Here is an 18,444-nt window from a genome sequence, read left to right as displayed (position 1 = left end):
GGCCTTTTCAGATCCTGTGCCTCACGTTTAAAGAAGAGGTTATATGTGGAGGATCCACATGAGGAGTGTATTTACTGTCTGTACACCAGCCACAAGAATAAGGACTGCAAAATCTGCAGGAAGTTTTCTACAAAGACCCTGAAGGACATGGAGGGTCGCCTTCTGTTTTGGCTGCAGAGAGGTAAGACTGGACACTCTGCCTTGGATGAGGACAGTGCCTCTTCTTCTATTTCTGCCCCTAAAACACCTCTGAACAGAAAGCAGGAAAGCTCTGAGGTACAAGACCCACCTAGAAAAATGGCGCAAAAGACACCAAAGGGTCATGGCTCTCCACAGAATAAGAAATTGTGTACAGAATCCCTCAAAAAAGCAAAGAAAACTGCTTCAGAGCCGGCCACTCCTCCTCCTAAAGTGCTTCAAAGATTTAAGAAGCCTAGCTCAGCACTGTCGACGGTGCCTTCGTTGTCGATACCCTCTTCGACAACTGTTTCATCGGTGACACCGGTGGTGGTAACCATCCCCATGTTGACGGCAGCGGCTGCAGGATCTTCTTCGACGACATTATCATCCTCGTCAACAGGGTGCCCCATCTCGGCGATGCTTCCCTCGCCGACGACGCTCCCGGCGATGACACTCCTGTCGACAATGCTTCCGTCGACAATGCACTTGACGACGACGCCTCCGTCGACGATGATTCCGCAGACGCCTCCGTCGACGACGCTCTCATCGACGGTCCAACCGTCGTCGTCGATAATGTTTCCAGTGATGACGGTAGCGTTGATGCCCCCGTCGACGACAACTGGTTTCTTGTCTTCCACACCAAGATTGTTTCCAACCAAAAGGCAAAGGCCATCTACATTACTTTTGGGTCAACCTGCGCAACATACTTCACTAAAAAGGCTCTCCAAAGCTCATTTGACACCTTCTATTACGTCACCAAGCAAAGTTTCAAGGCTCTTGCCATCTAGGTTTTTAGATGGCGATGATGAGGATGAGGACTCAGATCAGGATACAATGTTTGGAGTAGCTAGAAGTCCTTCACAGCTACACGTAAAATGCCAGGAGTACTCGGACGACGATTCATATTATGGCCAGCAGTATTATGACCCAGTACCACAACAGCAGGGAACAGTATCTCTGCCCTCCTGTCTAGTGTCCGAGCTCCATGCTATGCTGGCGGATTACAGAGAACGCTTTTACCCTCAGCCGGGGAAGGATCCCGCACCAGCAGTCTCTGCTCCAGCTACTCCGGCACCTCTGCCAGTTTTTCCAACGATGCCACAAATTCCTCTTCAGGCTCCACAGAGTCCTCAGGACCAGGCCTCTTCTGATGAAGCGGCAGAGGAAGGGGAGATTCTCTCTGATCAGGACGAGTGGGATGAGTATGTACTCCCGGCACCCTCTTCACCGGAGCCGTTATCAGTCAAATCTCCTCCTGAGGATATTGGCTCTTTCCATAACCTCTTAGAGAAAGCTGCAACGAGGTTTGAGCTGCAGTTGCCATCTATGCAGCAAGACTGTTTTCTATATGATTTTAAAGAGCCACACAGAAAATCGGTCAGAGCTATACAGATCATTGACCATGTCTGGAATCAAGGGCTGAAGATAATGAAAAACCCAGCGACAGTGCCAGCGGTGTTACAAAAGATGGACAAAAAGTATAAGGCAACGGAGGACGCTCCTGCGTGCCTGGTGGGTCACCCAAACATAGACTCAGTGGTTTCCCAGGCTGCCCAGAGATGCTCCAAGAACCCTTCAGCACCTTTATCGGCTCCTCCTGATAAGGACGGCAGGCGCCTGGACAATATCGGGAAGACGTTCTCTTCCATGTCGTCAATTGTAATCCGTGCCACAAACTCCTTGGTGCTACTGGGCAGATATGACAGACAGCTGTGGTCCGACATCTCCCACTCTGTAGAGGACCTTTCAGATTCCAGCAAGTCGGAAGCCAAGAAGATCATTATGGAGGGTCAGCGAACCTCTGCAGAGGTGATTGACTGCGCATTGGACACTGTAGCCATGGGATTTCAGCTTCTGGCTGGTTCAGCGGTCATAAGGCTTAAAGCCACCAATTTCAGGCCGGATGTCCAAACAAAGATCCTGGATCTCTTGTACGATGGCCAGGACCAGTTTGGCAAGCATGTCGACGATGCTCTTCAGGCGATTAAGGCTGATACTGATACCGCCAGGTCTTTGGGATCCCTTCATTACACGCGCACTCCCTTTCGGGGAGCCCGGGGTAGAGGCCACTTCTCCTTTTGAGGTGTCTACCAGTCTTTTCGTTATCCAGCCTACTCCTCCCAGTATCAGTCATCCAGACCCCAGTACCATCAATTCAGCCTCCGACTGCAGCATACAGCAGACCTCCTCCTAGAGGAAGATCGGGACGGCAGTCCAAGGACGCCTCACTTAGGCAATGACAACCTCCAGGGGCCGGCTACCCCTCCCTCCTTGACTCGTCACCTGCAACGTTGGAGGCAAATCACAAGCGAAAAGTGGGTTCTGGATATCATAACTTATGGTCACCTACTAGAATTCACTTGCAGGCCTCCGGAAACTCCTCCTTCCCGGGCATCAACGACATCTACGTCTTCTCCTCCTAGAGATAGAGGGCATGTTGTCCAAAGGGGTGATAGAGATAGTTCCCTCTTCGCAGCGAGGAAGAGGTTTTTGTTCTCGATTCCTCCTCATCAGCAAGAAGTCCCGTTTGTGGAGGCCCATCCTGGATCTGAGGCAGCTCAACAAATATCTCAAAAAGCAATCCTTTCGTAACTTTGAAGGATGTACTACAGCTTCTCAACAGAGGAGATTTCATGGCTTCCCGAGATCCGCAGGATGCGTATTTCCACATATCCATTCACCCCAAACACAGGAACTTTCTGAGATTCATGGTAGCCGGCCAGCACTTTCAATTCAGAGTGCTACCCTTCGGGCTCAAATCCTCCCCTCAGATTTTCACAAAATGCTTAGCCCCAGTTGCTGCATATCTGAGACATCTCAAGCACCAGGTATTCCCATATCTGGACAATTGGTTGCTAAAGGCTCCAAGCATCTCTGTCCTACGTTGCTTCCTCAGGACCACATTACGTCTCTTCCAGCAACTAGGTTTCACTCTCAACAGAGACAAGTCACAGCTTCAACCTACCACAAGGATAGTGTTTCTGGGTGCTATATTGGACAGAACTCTTGTAAAAGCCTTTCCCGCAGAAGAGCGTCAACTCGGGCTTTTGACCCTGACAGACTCAGTACGAAGAAAAAAGTATCTTTCAGTTCGGAGGTTCAAATCATTACTGGGGATGATGTCCTACTGCATCAACCTAGTTCCACACTGTCATCTTTGGATGGGCCCTCTTCAGGAAGAGCTCGAAAAACAATGGAAGCAGGCGCAAGGGTCCTTTTGGGGACACCATTCACATAGCAGCAAGGATGGTCGACTCCCTCCAGTGGTGGTCAACGCCTGCAAACATTTCAGTAGGTCTGGATTTCCTGAACCAAATCCCTCCGTTTACGATCACGACGGATGCTTCGATGGAGGGGTGGGGAGCATGTCTCCAAGATCTGCAAGTCAGTGGCAGGTGGCCCCATTCTCATGCAACAGTACACATCAACCTCCTCAAACTCAGAGCTGTGTACCCTGCACTACAAGCTTTTCTGTCGAGAATCCGAGGTTCGTCGGAGATTGTCCGAATGGACAATACGACCACCATGCACTACATAAACAAACAAGGTGGAACTCGGTCTCACTTGCTTTCCACAGAAGCTCAGCTCATCTGGACCTGGTGCATTCAGAATTCAGTGCACATACGGGCAGAACATCTCCCGGGAGTCAGCAACACCACAGTGGCCTCACTAAGCAGGCTAAGCACATCTTCACACGAGTGGGAGCTGAACCCCACATCTCTGGATGTAGTCTTCCGCAGGTGGGGGACACCGAACCTGGACCTCTTTGCAACGTCTCAGAACGCAAAATACCGGTTTTATGCAAGTTGGCATCCCCAACCAGGGTCGTGGGGAAATGCCCTTTCGATAGCATGGTCAGGGATTTATGCTTACGCCTTTCCTTCTTCCACAGGTCATCAGCCAGATCAAATCGGAGCCCTGCCAGATAATTCTAATTGTTCCAGCCTGGCCACGTCAACCATGGTACACAGAGCATCAGATTAGCACCCATACCGGACCTGCTCACCATCAGCCAGGGCCAAGTGAGACATCTGGATCTCGAGCATCTCAGATTATGTGCATGGCTCCTGAGTTCAGTGAATTCGGCCATCTAGATATTCCCATTGACTTTCAAGCATTTTTAGCTAAAGTACGTGCAGACAGTACCAATAAGACGTATACATTAAAATGGAAGGGGTTTTGCTTACGGTGTACTGCGAATAATATTCATCTGCCTACATCTGTTCCAGAACAGGTCTTGCCGTACCTTCTCCACCTGGCGAAGTCTGGTCTTGACCATGCATCTATTAAGGTTAATTTAGCTGCTATCACCAGATATAGGTGACTATCCGAAGGACCGTCCCTCTGGTCTCATCGACTTATAAAGCAGTTTATGAAGGGGTTATTCCGATCCTTTCCTTCAGCCAAACGACCTCCTCCATCTTGGCAACTGAATACAGTCCTGAGTCAGTTGATGAAGGAACCATTCGAACCTATTCCTGCGAGGTAGCGCTCCTCTTAGCGTTAACATCCGCTCGCAGAGTAAGCGAGATTGAAGCCTTTACCATCCAAGAACCTTTCATGAGTTTTACAGACGATACAGTCATCCTACGGACAACCCAAAATTTATTCCAAAAGTGCCAACTGATTTTACATTAACGAGCCAATAGTGCTAAAGACTTTCTTTCTGCAGCCTCAGACTGGGGCAGAAAGATCGCTGCATTCCTTGGACGTTAAACGATGCCTTAAATTTTATTTGCAGCAGACATCCTCAATCCGAAAGTCCAGTCAGCTGTTTGTGGCATTTAGTGTGCCCAGGAGAGGGCTTTCTGTTTCTAAACAAACCATCTCGAGATGGATATCCAGTGCCATATCCTTTTGCCACCAGAAGGCTGGTCGACCTCTGAACACGAAAGTTTGTGCACGTCTTGTGCACTCTTCTCTGCGGTACCCCTTCCAGACATCTGTTGTGCAGCCACGTGGGGGACAACACACGCCTTCATGAAGCATTACTGCCTGGACGCTGAGACGGTCCATGATGCCGCGGTGGGTCAAGCAGTTCTTAGACATTTGTTCAGACAAGGTGAGCTGTTTGTTTCCCTCCATCCGCTTCTCATGTAATCACATTTTCTGTTAGTTCTTAACGTACCTTTCTTGCATATTCCTATATCTTTTAAAACATTATTTTATTGCTTTGCATGTAACTGTCTAATGACAATGTTTTGTAATGATTGAGACACACAGTATTTCTGGATACAGAAAATGTGTTAGTTACTGCTTGCTACTCTTATTCAAGCATGTGAATCTATGAAAGTTCCAATACTGGAGTAAGAAATAAGTTACTTACCTGTAACTGTAGTTCTCCAGTATTGGAAACTTTCATAGATTCACATGCGGCCTACCCGCCTCCCCGGAGGAGCTCACTTTCTCTCTTCTCAGCACTTGTGCTCGGAAAATCTGAGGGAAAGCAGCTCCTCACAGGAGGTTCTGGAGGGTTGAGGCAATCTTATTGGGTCAAGTTTGAGTTTGGGTCTATTTTACAAAACAACTATGATGGGTTATTGTATTGAGACCTAGTTCATGTATTGTGTGCAAACATCTTCAGGCCTGGTTTTATATTCCACCAGGGACTCCCATCTTGACGACGGAGAAGTATTCAAGCATGTGAATCTATGAAAGTTTCCAATACTGGAGAACTACAGCTACAGGTAAGTAACCTATTTCATTTTTGGAGTCAGAGGATATAAAATATCTTATTGGTGGTGACGTCCATGCCTGGGCCACTAAGTCATCTGGCAGGCGAGCATGTACTTCAGCTGTTGGTCATTGCCCTAATTAACCACCTGATATATATATTGGGCTGGTGGCCCTCTCCCTTCCCTGGCACAATTTCATAAGGGGCTTATTTAAGATAGGCAAGGGCACGCCTCTAGTCCCACTGAGGTTGGATCTAGCATTTAACCCTATTAACTTGGTGGTGGATATAAAACCCTAATTGTACTGGGTAAGGCTGTGGCCAAATGAAGAGCTGACACCATATAGGGACTCCTTAAGTGATCTGATCTCCTGTGATTCACAGGTGGTTACGCCATGGTTGAAAAATGTTAAGATGCAGTGCGAGAAGCTGAAAATAACAGATTTTTGGAACTCGGCAGCAGTGGCCGCTAAGGGAGCCAGGCAGAAAGTGAAAACTGCTTATTGGAATTACGCCCCGGAACAGATTTGGTTGAATTATGATAATGAGAATCTGACTGGTCAATTCCTAAATGTTAATTGCTTCTCAGCTTATGAGGATTTTATGGATGAAATCTATCCCCCACTGCCAAACGCCTATATCTCCAATTTAGATATGGGTCCTTACCTCTAAAACGCGCAACGGCCAAATGGGACAAGCAAAATTCCTCAATGTTCTGTCACTTTTGCCAACTGGATAAAGAAACCAAAGCTCATTTTCTTTTTTCTGTCCCCAGTATATACAGTCGTGTAAAGAAATTGATAATTGCGGTCTGTAAGCTTCTGAGCATTAGGCATTATTAGGAGGCCCTAAGAATCCTTAAATATGAAACAGAGGCTATGATAGTATTCACAGTAGCCAAATACTTAGAGCACACATGGTATATTAGAAGAAGGGGTTTGCCCTAGAGGAAATGTCAATTATTTTATTGTACATACATACTGCGTTCTTACATAGTGCGTTCTTAATGTCTATAGAGGCATGTAACTAAGTTGCATATTTTATTTATCTTGAAATGTATTGCCAACCTTTGAGAGTCACTTGGCCAGATCTCGGCCTGGAGGTGGACTGCCCCCATTCACTATATATTTCTGTAAAGCCTTTTGGGCTATCCAATTGTGACATAATGGAAGAAAATATTATTGTACACTCCTAGGCAATTAACATGGGTCTGGTGATTTTGGCCTGGATAGCTGATGACATATTTGAGTATTACTGTCTTTAAATGTGCATCTGGTTTATTTCTCTGTATATGCATTTTAAGATTTTACTTTAAGTAGCTCCAAATAATATATTTTGGAGGTGGACTGCCGCGATCCGTTATATACTTCTTGGAAGCCTTTTGGGCTGTCCATTTGTGATAAAATGGAAGAAAGTATCATTGCACACTCGTAGGCAATTACCATGGGTCCAGTGGTTATGGTTTGGGCAGCCGATGATTCACTAGAGAATTACTGCTTTTAAATGTGTATTTGTTTTATTTGTCTGTATATCTATTTTAAAGATTTTAGTTTAAGTAGATCCAAATAATATATTTTTCTTTGATGTTGCTCTAAATATTATAATTGGGTGTGCTCTTTATATGGACGGTTCTACTAATGTATTTTTATATATTTATGTATGCTTTTATGGTTTTACCAAAATAAAATAATTACTACTACCTGCACGAGTCCACTCGAAAATAAGACTTCACCTTCATTGGCAAGGTATTCGCTAATGCACTCTTAAGATTAGCATACCATGTCTAGCCATTATTTGCAAGACGTTGGCATTCGTCCTGCCTCAACATTCAACTGGGCACAGCCTAGTGAGCTCTGTGTATGCAGTACCATTCCCTGTGCCCCACGGTCCACCGAAGAAAGCCTACAGCCATGTCCTGCAAGCTTTGAGTGGAGACCGTGACCTTTTACTATACTGTAAGACAAGGTCCCCTGCTTCCAAAAAACCCATTGAGCTTTGGCTTTTTTATTGTCTCCAGGTGGATGGTGGGGGATATTGGTCCCCCTGCTCCCATCTTCTGCTGTGCGTGGCATTTGGCTGTGCAGATTGGAAGTGGGTGCTTCAGCTATAGCCTGCACCCAATTGTTCTACCATCTCTACCCAACCTCCTGAAATCCTTTTACCTCCTGCACATGGTTTTTAGATATGCGCCGTGGTAATTGGATGTAAGCACCCCCTCAACCTCCTCCAGTACACATTGTGCATGACATACCACCTTGCACAGTGGAAACTTGGCAACAACATGACCAAAGCACCCTAATGCTACTGCGCATGGAATTCTCCAGCCCACATGAAGTGACCTTTGATGCCTATGGTCAGTGCTTAATTTGTATGAGAATAAGTGCTGTGCCCAAGTTTTGCTAAGAAGCTGGCGTGTGGCAATAGTGAATATTGTAGTTACCAGATAATGAGGCCTCCTCAATAACTGTTGATTTCCACCTCATGCCTCTTTTATTTACACCTGACACTCCCAGACATTTTATCTAACTTTTACAGATTCTTTTTCTTCCCTGATTCTCTGTTTTGTCACTGTTTTTCAGTCTTTCTCTTTTGTTTTCTTCTCCCTCTTGCTCTGGGTCAAAGTCGAATAAGGAAAAATAAGTGTTGCTGCCAAAAAATGAGTGCCGGTGGGCCACACCTGCAAAAATTGCCTGAAATTAAGCACTGCTTTTAGTATGTAAATTCAGAGGAAAAGAAAATAATAGAAACTCATATCTGAGTACTTATGTTATAGAAAACCTATTTAGTGGGAAAACTATTAAAAATAGAGCTTTGTCAAAAATAAACCCCCTCTCCAAACAGGTATATATATATTTATTTACATAAAAGACTGGCAAATTGTGGACCCCTTGCTTGATCTTTTTTGTGGAACATAGTGTTAACATTATAGGTTGAAAGAAAGGTAAGGAGACAAAGGTAGATGGAGGTAAGTTAACAAAAAGGTTAAGAGAAGAAATGGGTGGAGATGGGTGTTGAGGCTGTCCCCCACCCAAATAAAAGTTTCAACGGGGTGAAGGAGAAGGTGATAGGGCAAAAGAATGTGGCAGATGAAATGGCCTTGGAAACAAGGAAAGGGGTTCAGAAAATAACCCACAAGGAACTGCAATTCATAAAAATTGATAAACATCATGTTGTAAAAAAATTGATGTGAAGGGAAAACAGATCCACACAAATCTTGTATAAGATACATAGATAAAAACCATCCTAAAGATTAATGGCATTTACACCTTTACATTAAAAAGGCAATTAAAAAACATTTTATGGATTGCTTTCTACAAAATGATAACTGCCATTCATTTTTACATTTTCAATTAAACAGTTTGTGTGAAATGGATTCTCAGGATTCCTGATCTACAAATATGTTTTTCTGTGAAATCAATTACAAACTTTGACTCTGCCACGCTTCCACCTTTCTATAAATTGCAACCCTAGTCATTGCAACCCTAGCCATGATAAAGGCTGCCTGGTATGCAAACAGGTATAGGTTTGTGAGCTAGTTCACAACCTTGCTTTGTACTCAAACTATTTTTCCTGGGATTGAGGGCATATTCCACACCTTTTGCTCTCACAAGGCCTAAGTATTGTCCAACTTCTACTGGAGTCTTACTCGATTAAAGTTTTTCTTTTACCTTCCACATTTCTATGGAAACATAATTTAGTCAGTGTTCTTTTTCTTCTTGCAAGAAAGGCACTGTATGTTTATACATTGTTATATTTCTGCATCCATCTGAGGAATTTAGGGCCAGATGTACAAAATGTCTGAATTGCGACTCGTAATTTGCGAGTCGCAATCAAGAATGTAGGATGGTGTCCCTGACACCATCTGCGACTCGCAAGGGGGTCGCAAAGGCCCACCTCATTAATATTAATGAGGTGGGTCGCAATTTGCGACCCCCTTGCGAGTGGCGGAACTCACAGGGATGGTGGCCTGCTGGAGACAGCAGACCACCATGTCTGTGACTGCTTTTAAATAAAGCAGTTTTTTTGTTGTTGTAATGCAGCCCGTTCTCCTTAAAGGAAAACGAGATGCATTACAAAATGAACAAATGAAACGTTGTTGTTTCATTTTTTCAGAGCAGGCAATGGTCCATAGGACTACTGCCTGCTCTGAAAAAATGTTTTCCATGCCATTCACAAAGGGGAAGGGGTCCCATGGGGACCCCTTCCATTTGCGAATGGGTGACCACCAGTGTGACACTGGTGGTAACTGTGATTGCTTTGCGACCGCGTTCGCGGTCACAAAGCAATACAGCATCGCGCTGCGACTCGCAATTAGGAAGGGGAACACCCCTTCCTAATTGCGACTCGCAGTCCCGTTTTGCGAGTCGGTAACTAGGTTACCGACTCGCAAAACGGGGATTGGGCATTGCGATGTGCTTTTTGCACGTCGCAAACAGCGAAATTCGCTGTTTGCGACGTGCAAAAAGGATTGTACATCTGGCCCTTATTCTCTTAAGCTTATGTAACCCAATCGATAGCTGCCTAAAACCCAAACCTGTGACATTTGCGTGACCAGAGGGATCTCTACATTGTTTGATTCTAAAGAATGTGACATCTCCATTTCCTTAAAGATGTATGATGCCTGTGGCTATGAGATTTGTTTAGGAAACTATGTAAATATGCTACCCCAATTAAAACACACAAGTAGAAGCCAAAGCCTTCAGCACCCTGGTACTTTAAAGACCTTGTTGACCATAAATGATCCATCCGCTGACAGTAAAGGAAATGGAAGAAAGACAGAACTCCTGGTGATCTTATAATACTGTAGTGATACTGTAATCTGCGCAACACACAGCTCATCACATCAACCAAGGCAAACACAGCACGTCACATCAGCCAAAGCAAATTTCTATAAAACCACTGCAGCCATCAACAGAAGCAGAGCACTTTTCAAGACAGTGAAGCACTACATCAATGCCCTGCTGGATCCACCTATTCCTCAGTCCATCCAAAAAGTGCTAAACCATCAACCTCCTTTGTTGTGCAAATAAACAGAAGATCCAACAGCTCATTAAAAACACAAAGCGTGCTTCATCTCTTATGTATACCTCTTTCCGTAGAATTCCATCAAAGTCCTATTTCTTGCAGCTCTCACTGACATACGTAACTCACTCAAAGCAACTTCCCATGCAAATGATGTTTTACCCTCATCCTTCATCACAGCTCTCTCTAGATATGCTCTCTTAACCCCACTCTTAACCCTACTCACTATTGTCAATGACTTCTCACTCCCAGCATCTCCCCAGAAGCTCTCAAGATGGGCCAGATCCTCCAACTCTTATCGAAGCCTACTCTGGACACTGATAATCTTCAACTAGCAGCCCACCACTTATCTACTATTTTTCAGCAACATTATTGAAAAAGCAGTTGATGTTCAACTCCATGATCACATTAATGCTAACCATCTCCTGTCTGCCTTCAGTGCATGTTACAGCACTAAAACTGCTCCCATATACATCGTAGACAATGCTGTTCTGGCCATCGATTAAGATGATCCTTGCCTTCTAATATTGCTGGACCTCTCAGCTGCCTTTGACACTGACAACCATCCCATCTTCCTACACACCCTAGAGTCTCAAATGGGATTCACCAGCAGTGTTCTTCACAGGTTCTCTTTCTATCTTTCCAACTGACACTGGTTTGTTCACATGGGCACCTCAAGGTTCCAAAAGTTCCATATCACTGGTAAAATCCATCCTGTCCCCTGTCATCTTCAACATTTACAAGGTGTCGGTTGGTGCTCTGCTCACACTTAACAGCATCAAGATTCACCAATATGTCAACGATACACAACTCAACTTGAAAGTCTCCTCTGCTTCAGACAGCCAATGCCTCAAACACTGCTTGCACCTCATCCAGACCTGGATGGCCAGCACCTATCTTAAGCTCAACCCTACCAAGATAGAATTCCTGTTATTTGCCAAGAATGAAACAGACGAAACTGTACAAACCTGTGCAACGTGAGCTATAGCTCTGATATATGAGGACTAAACATGAACTATCAAACCTGAGGGACATGGGATGAAACTGTAATGCCAAAAAGAATGTCTAACAATTTAGTCCTTTGTCTTGTGATTAAGACAATGGCTTACCCTTTAATACTTTCTAACTACCTCCCTGTCACCAATTCTGTCATCCCCCTCCAAAACTACTGAAAGCCTGGTCAATGACCAGATCTCTTATTTCATCAAAAGTTCTAAGGCCCTCATTATGACCCTGGCGGTCGACGGTAATATGGTGAAAAGTACTGCCAACAGGCTGGCGGTACTTTCCACCATATTATGACATAGGCGGTTTGGCTGAAGCCAAACCGCCAATGTACCACACTGACCGCCACAGCGGTAACAGCTGCTGGGCTGAAGATATCAATCCCCAGCCCGGCGCTCATCACTGTACCGCCCTGGGGGATAATGACCCCGCCTACCGCCATGGTTTCCGTGGCTTCCTTACCGCTGCGAAAACCATGGCGGTAGGCACTATCAGTGACAGGGAATCCCTTCCCTGTCACTGATAGAGGTCTTCCCCACCCCCACACCCCTCGCCAGATACCCCCCACCACCTCCCTTCCTCTTCAAACCCACCCTACATTCAGGCCCCCCATACACACACACGCATACACACACCCATTTCCACATGCGTCCATGCATGCATACATCCATTCACACACACATCCACATACACTTACATACATACACGCAGACATGCATTCACAGAATACAACATACACGCACTTACACCTCCATACATGCACATACATTCAACATGAAACACACACATTTGCATCCACGCACACACAAACATTCACACACACAGAACACCCCTCTCCCCTGTTGGAGCACCCACTTACCTGTGTTCAGGGGGTCCTCTGGCAGGAGACGGGATGGGGCTGCTGCCACCAGCAGCGTCTGCCAGCAGAACACCGCCAGGCCGTATTATATGTCATAATACAGCTGGCGGCGGTCTACTGGTGTGGCGCTGCTGGTGGCAGCAGCGCCACCTTATCGCCATCCGCCGGCATGGCCACAGCTGGATTTCCGCCATCCTTCCGGCAGAAATCCGGCTGTGGTCATAATACAGCGGACAGCTGGTAGCTGCAGCGACCTTCTTTTGGCGGCCGTTGCTGCGGCGGTAGGCGGTTTTAACCGCCAATATCATAATGTGGGACTAAATCCTTAGGTAACTCACAAGCTGCTTTCAGAATTGTACACAGCATAGAATTATTTCTCATCTCTGTCTTTTATCTCGAAGACAGTGACATGACTGTCCTCATCCTACTTAATATAAGAAATCATAAATACTATGTTTCTTTCAGTTCTCCTAGATTGCTTGAATGGGACAGGAGAGAGATCATGCACTTTCCTAGGATGGCTTCTTTCTGTCTATATGAGGCCGAGTTATCTTTCTAATACCTATCCTCGGGATCTTTAAGACCCTTCCGTGCAGTGTGTTCAGGTCTATACCTACACCCAACATTCTTCAACGTTTTTGTTGCCATGCTTGCTTGTCTCATAAGATTGCAAGGTTTGACCTATTTTCTATATACAGCCTTTAATCAGCAGACTAGCCACATGGGTGATAGACTGTAGCTAGCCAGAACCATTTAAAGAGGTGCTTGGTAAGGGTTGCCATCTGGCTGCACTCCAGTGAACTCACGGGTAACATATTGGTGATTCTCCATGATGGCTGCGTTCCCTTATTTAGTGGGCCATGTTTGAAATCTAAACTTCATATTTGACTCCTTTCTGTCAATAAAGACCAACATCAACAAAGTTACCTTTTTCCTACCTTTAAAAAATGTTGCTCCTCCTTCCTACCTCATACTCGAAGTGTAATTCATACAGTGACCTCCCCCTACATTGATTATACTAACTTTCTTTACTGAGGCCTCCCTACGTTTGTCCTGATTAGACTACAGGTATTGCAAATCATCATGCCCCCAACTCATTCTAGGGCTAAAGAAATGTACCCACATTTCTTCTCATCAAACGTCCCTTCATTGGCTCCCAATGACAAAACATATCACTTCCAAGTGTCTATATGCATGTCCAGTCTTCTCTTAGAAATGTTTTAACAGAAATCAAACTTCAATAGTCTTTCAATCTTTCACCTGGTTGGTGGGCCCTCGTGTCTGCCACACTTGGCTATGAAGACGAGCATTCTCGTCTCTCACTGTCAAAATGTGGAACTCCTTACTGCCTTTATTTAAAATAGTGTATGATTGCTCCCTTTTTCACAAAATACTTTGAAACTGTATTTTTGCTGCTAATAATAGCTCTAGCCATTTCACTATTTACCACTAGAGTGTCTTGGTGGTCCCCTTAGAACTTTGTAACTAGAACTGGGATGCCCTGTCGCTGGCTAACAATGGGCCACATGTATAAAGCTGTTTTCTGGTTGCAAACGGACGGATTTGTGAGCAAATACTGATTCGGTATTTGAAAGGGGCATCCCTTCCAAATACTGAATCGGAATGCTATGCATTAATGTTTTGCGACCGAATTCCGGTCACAAAACATTAAAAACCTGCCAACTACAGAAGTGTGGTGGTAATCATTCGCAAAGAGGAAGGGGTCCCAAAGGAACCCCTTCCCCTTTAAGAATGTAAATAATAATATTTTTTCAGAGCAGGGAGTTGTCCCATGTACCACTCCCTAATCTTAAAAAATGAAAGTGCAAAGTTTCATTTTTTTCTTTTTAAACGTATCCTGTTTTCCTTTAAGGAAAACAGGCTGCATATAAAAAAAAGATTGCTTTAATAAAAAGCAATCACAGACATGGCAGTCTGCTGACCTCAGCAGGCCACCTACCTGTGATGGCTGTGATTCCTAATGGATCGCAAATTGTGACCTACCTCATTAATATGCATGAGGTAGGTCTATTTGCGACCCACTAGGAATCACTAATGAAATTCAAGGGTTTCATACATTAAAAATACCGATTTCCTAACTGCGATTTGGAGAGAACCACAATTAGGAAATCGGTATTCCTAATGTTAGTACATCTGGCCCATTGTCACTTACAAGTCTTTCTCATTATCAAGATTAATCAGACCTGTAACTTCAGTGTCACCTGAGGAAAAGTTCTGATGTCTTTGGCCTGAGCCTGTAGATGCTGTGTAACCTGGGGGATAACTCTTTTGGATAGTTCCTGGGTGTATAGATACACTGTAACCCGAGGGATAGCTCTGCTGTATGAGTTCTGAGTTTGTGTATGAGTTCTGAGTCTGTAGATGTCATATAATCTGAGGGATAGCGCTTCTGTTTGAGTTCTGAGTCTGTAGATGCGGTGTAACCTGAGGGATGACCACGCTATATGAGTTCTGAGTCTATAGATGCTGTGTAAGCTGAGGAATAACTCTTCTGGATAGTTCCTGGGTGTATAGATACTCTGTAACCCGAGGGATAGCTCTGCTGTATAAATTCTGAGTTTGTGTATGAGTTATGTGTCTGTAGATGTCATATAATCTGAGGGATAACGCTTCTGTTTCAGTTCTGAGTCTGTAGATGCGGCTTAACCTGAGGGATGACCATGCTTTATGAGTTCTGAGTCTGTAGATGCTGTGTAAGCTGAGGAATAAATCTTCCTGATGGGTTCTGAGACTGTAGATGCTACAATAACATGAGGAATGACCCTGCTATATGAGTTCAGAGTCTGTAGATGCTGTGCAACGTGATGAACCATTCTTCTGGACAGGTTCTGAGTCTATGAATGCTGAGTAACCGGGGGAATAACTCTTCTGGATGGGTCCTGAGTCTATAGATGCAGCATACCCTTAGGGATGACCCTGTCATATGAGTTCTGAGCCTGTGGATGCTATGTAACCTCAGGGACAGCACTGCTGTATGAGTTCTGAGTCTGTAGATGCTGTGTAACCTGAGGGATAACTATGTTGTATGGGTTCTGAGGTTGTAGATGTTGTGTACTCGAGGAAAAAAAATCTGGTTGGGTCCTAAGTCTGTAGATCGTGCATAATTTGAGGAATGACCCTGCTATATGAGTTCAGAGTCTATATATGCTGTGTAACGCGATGAATCATTCTTCTGGACAGGTTCTGAGTCTATGGATGCTGTGTAACCTGGGGCATTACTCTTCTGGATGGGTCCTGAGTCTATAGATGTTACGTACCCGTAGGGATGACCCTGCTATATAAATTCTGAGTCTGCAGATGTCATGTAACCTCAGGGATAGCTCCGCTGCATGAATTCTGAGTCTGTAGATGCAGTGTAACCTCAGGGATAACTCTGCTGTACGAGTCCTGAGTCTGTAGATGCCATGTAACCTTCAGGATAAGTCTGCTGTATGAGTTCTAGTTCGTAGATGCTGTGTAACTTGAGGGATAACTCTGCTGTATGAGTTCCGAGTCTGTAGATGCCATGTAAGCTGAGGGAGGAAGACTGAGTCCTAACATGAGTTGATGAAGTGGTCCACCAGAAGCCATAATATTTTTTAACTTGAGTGAAACGGCCAAAGGTATACTCCTGTCAAAGTCAGGTGTGCATGCTTGTCCATGGTTTGAGAACAGTCCCCACATTTAGTGATGGTGTCAGATAAGAGGTTTTCCCACCTGCGACTATTGCCGGCTTCTGCCTGTGCAGGAGTAGGAGGGTTGTACAGACCGCAATACACGTAGCTGTCCTTTTGTCTTGTGGGTCCTGGTTAGCTGTGATGTTGTTTAGAATTTCTTATTTTTCCCGTTGTTAGATTCAAACAGTCAATGACCTTAAACAGAGGTTAACCAAGAGAGTATCAAAACAGTATGTTGAAAAACGTAACTAACTAAATATTAAATATTTTCTTCAGGGTGAAAGAGTCTGAGCTGTTTGAAAGATGGAAGAGCCTGCAGGTATGCAGATGGGAAATGAACACAACAGAAGCCAACGCATTCAAGTAAGCAGGGTCAATGCAAATTATATTACCGTCCAAATTGAATCTTTTCAGTATATTGTAAAATCAAAGGTGGGAACTGCATGGCTGGGAGTGTGGCAGAAAGCTGACTCTCTGCTGTGGGAAGGAGAGAAATTGGTTTTATTGATTACATTTGGCTTTTATTTTATAAGCGAGATGGTATATGCTACCTCAAATCCAGATCCCTTTTCTGATGTGTTAAAATACACAAAATGGAGCAGTTACTAAGGTGGTGGTAACTGTGGCAAGGGATGCCTTCCTGTTTCGTGTTTCGGATTGAGATCCCTACCCGTTTATCTTACATTTGCCTGCCATCATGAGCAGTCGAGCCGGAATGTGGGAAAATGTGCTAGACTGGAATTACAAGGTCCTCCAGTACTGCACACGGTACCTGTTTCTGGGCCCTGCTGCCATCAGGAGGAAACTTTTGAGATGAACACAATTGGTCTCAATGGGCGCATTCCAGATCTCGTTAAAACTTCAGAATCAGGTGAGGTGGTATCTCCCAAGGATATTTCACTCCTCCTGATGTCTTGTTTTCAGTAAGGAATGTGGTATGTGTTTGCATACAGGGTTCGTAGTCTTTATCATAAACGCTCACCGAGAATATCAAGATTTTCGATAAATTATCATTTTTACTGTAGTTAAAGGTCTAGGAAATCCACCTGCCTCCTGTTAGGCTCTTCCCTGATGAGGACTGAGGCTTGTGGTTTTGTGGACATTCCCCATGAATTTCAGTTGTAAACATAGTTGCCCTCTACTGCACAACTTCTCTGCACAAGTAGGATCCTCTAGGTAGACAGCTGGCATGGACTTCACATGAACCTCAGCTAGTTATTCACCAACAAATGAAGTGGCTTACATTGGTCAAATCAGGCAACATCTACCTCTGGTGAACCACGATGCAAAGTTTATGCTTGCCTTGGAAAAACAGAAGCATTTTCCTCTGTAGATTGTCCTTGTACCAGCCATGACCAATAATCATATAGGGGGTCATTCTGACCCTGGCGGCCGGTGGCCGCCAGGGCCACCGACCACGGGAGCACCGCCAACAGGCTGGCGGTGCTCCCACGAGCATTCTGACCGCGGCGGTTCAGCCGCGGTCAGAAGCGGCAAGTCGGCGGGCTCCCGCCGACTTACCGCTGCTCGGGGGAATCCTTCATGGCGGCGGAGCGCGCTCCGCCGCCATGATGATTCTGACCCCCCCTACCGCCATCCTGTTCATGGCGGGAAAGCCGCCATGAACAGGATGGCGGTAGGGGGGGTCGCAGGGCCCCTGGGGGCCCCTGCCGTGCCCATGCCAATGGCATGGGCACGGCAGGGGCCCCCGTAAGAGGGCCCCGCAAAGTATTTCAGTGTCTGCCTTGCAGACACTGAAATACGCGACGGGTGCCACTGCACCCGTCGCACCTTCCCACTCCGCCGGCTCGATTACGAGCCGGCATCCTCGTGGGAAGGGAGTTTTTCCCTGGGCTGGCGGGCGGTCTTTTGGAGACCGCCCGCCAGCCCAGGGAAAAACTCATAATACCCTCCGCGGTCTTCTGACCGCGGAGCGGTATAATGGGGGCGGAATTCTGGCGGGCGGCCTCCGCCGCCCGCCAGAATCAGAATCACCCCCATAGTCTAATAGCTTCATGGCAGTAACT

At 45.5% G+C, this 18,444-nt stretch overlaps 1 protein-coding gene across 2 annotated transcripts in view; it reads left to right on the top strand.

Moving 5' to 3' along the window:
- The window catches only part of ST8SIA5 (ST8 alpha-N-acetyl-neuraminide alpha-2,8-sialyltransferase 5), a 341,938-nt gene that overhangs the window by 197,442 nt on the left and 126,052 nt on the right, over positions 1-18,444 (top strand). For both annotated transcript variants that reach the window (XM_069218874.1, XM_069218872.1), the window contains one exon: positions 16,694-16,780. In XM_069218874.1, the coding sequence (XP_069074975.1) occupies positions 16,694-16,780 (87 nt within the window). The remainder of the gene's footprint in view (positions 1-16,693; positions 16,781-18,444) is intronic.

Source organism: Pleurodeles waltl, chromosome 1_1 (assembly GCF_031143425.1).
Source record: "Pleurodeles waltl isolate 20211129_DDA chromosome 1_1, aPleWal1.hap1.20221129, whole genome shotgun sequence".
Taxonomy (NCBI): domain Eukaryota; kingdom Metazoa; phylum Chordata; class Amphibia; order Caudata; family Salamandridae; genus Pleurodeles; species Pleurodeles waltl.
The sequence above is the reverse complement of the archived record's forward strand: the minus strand, read 5'-3'. Positions and strand labels throughout refer to the sequence as shown.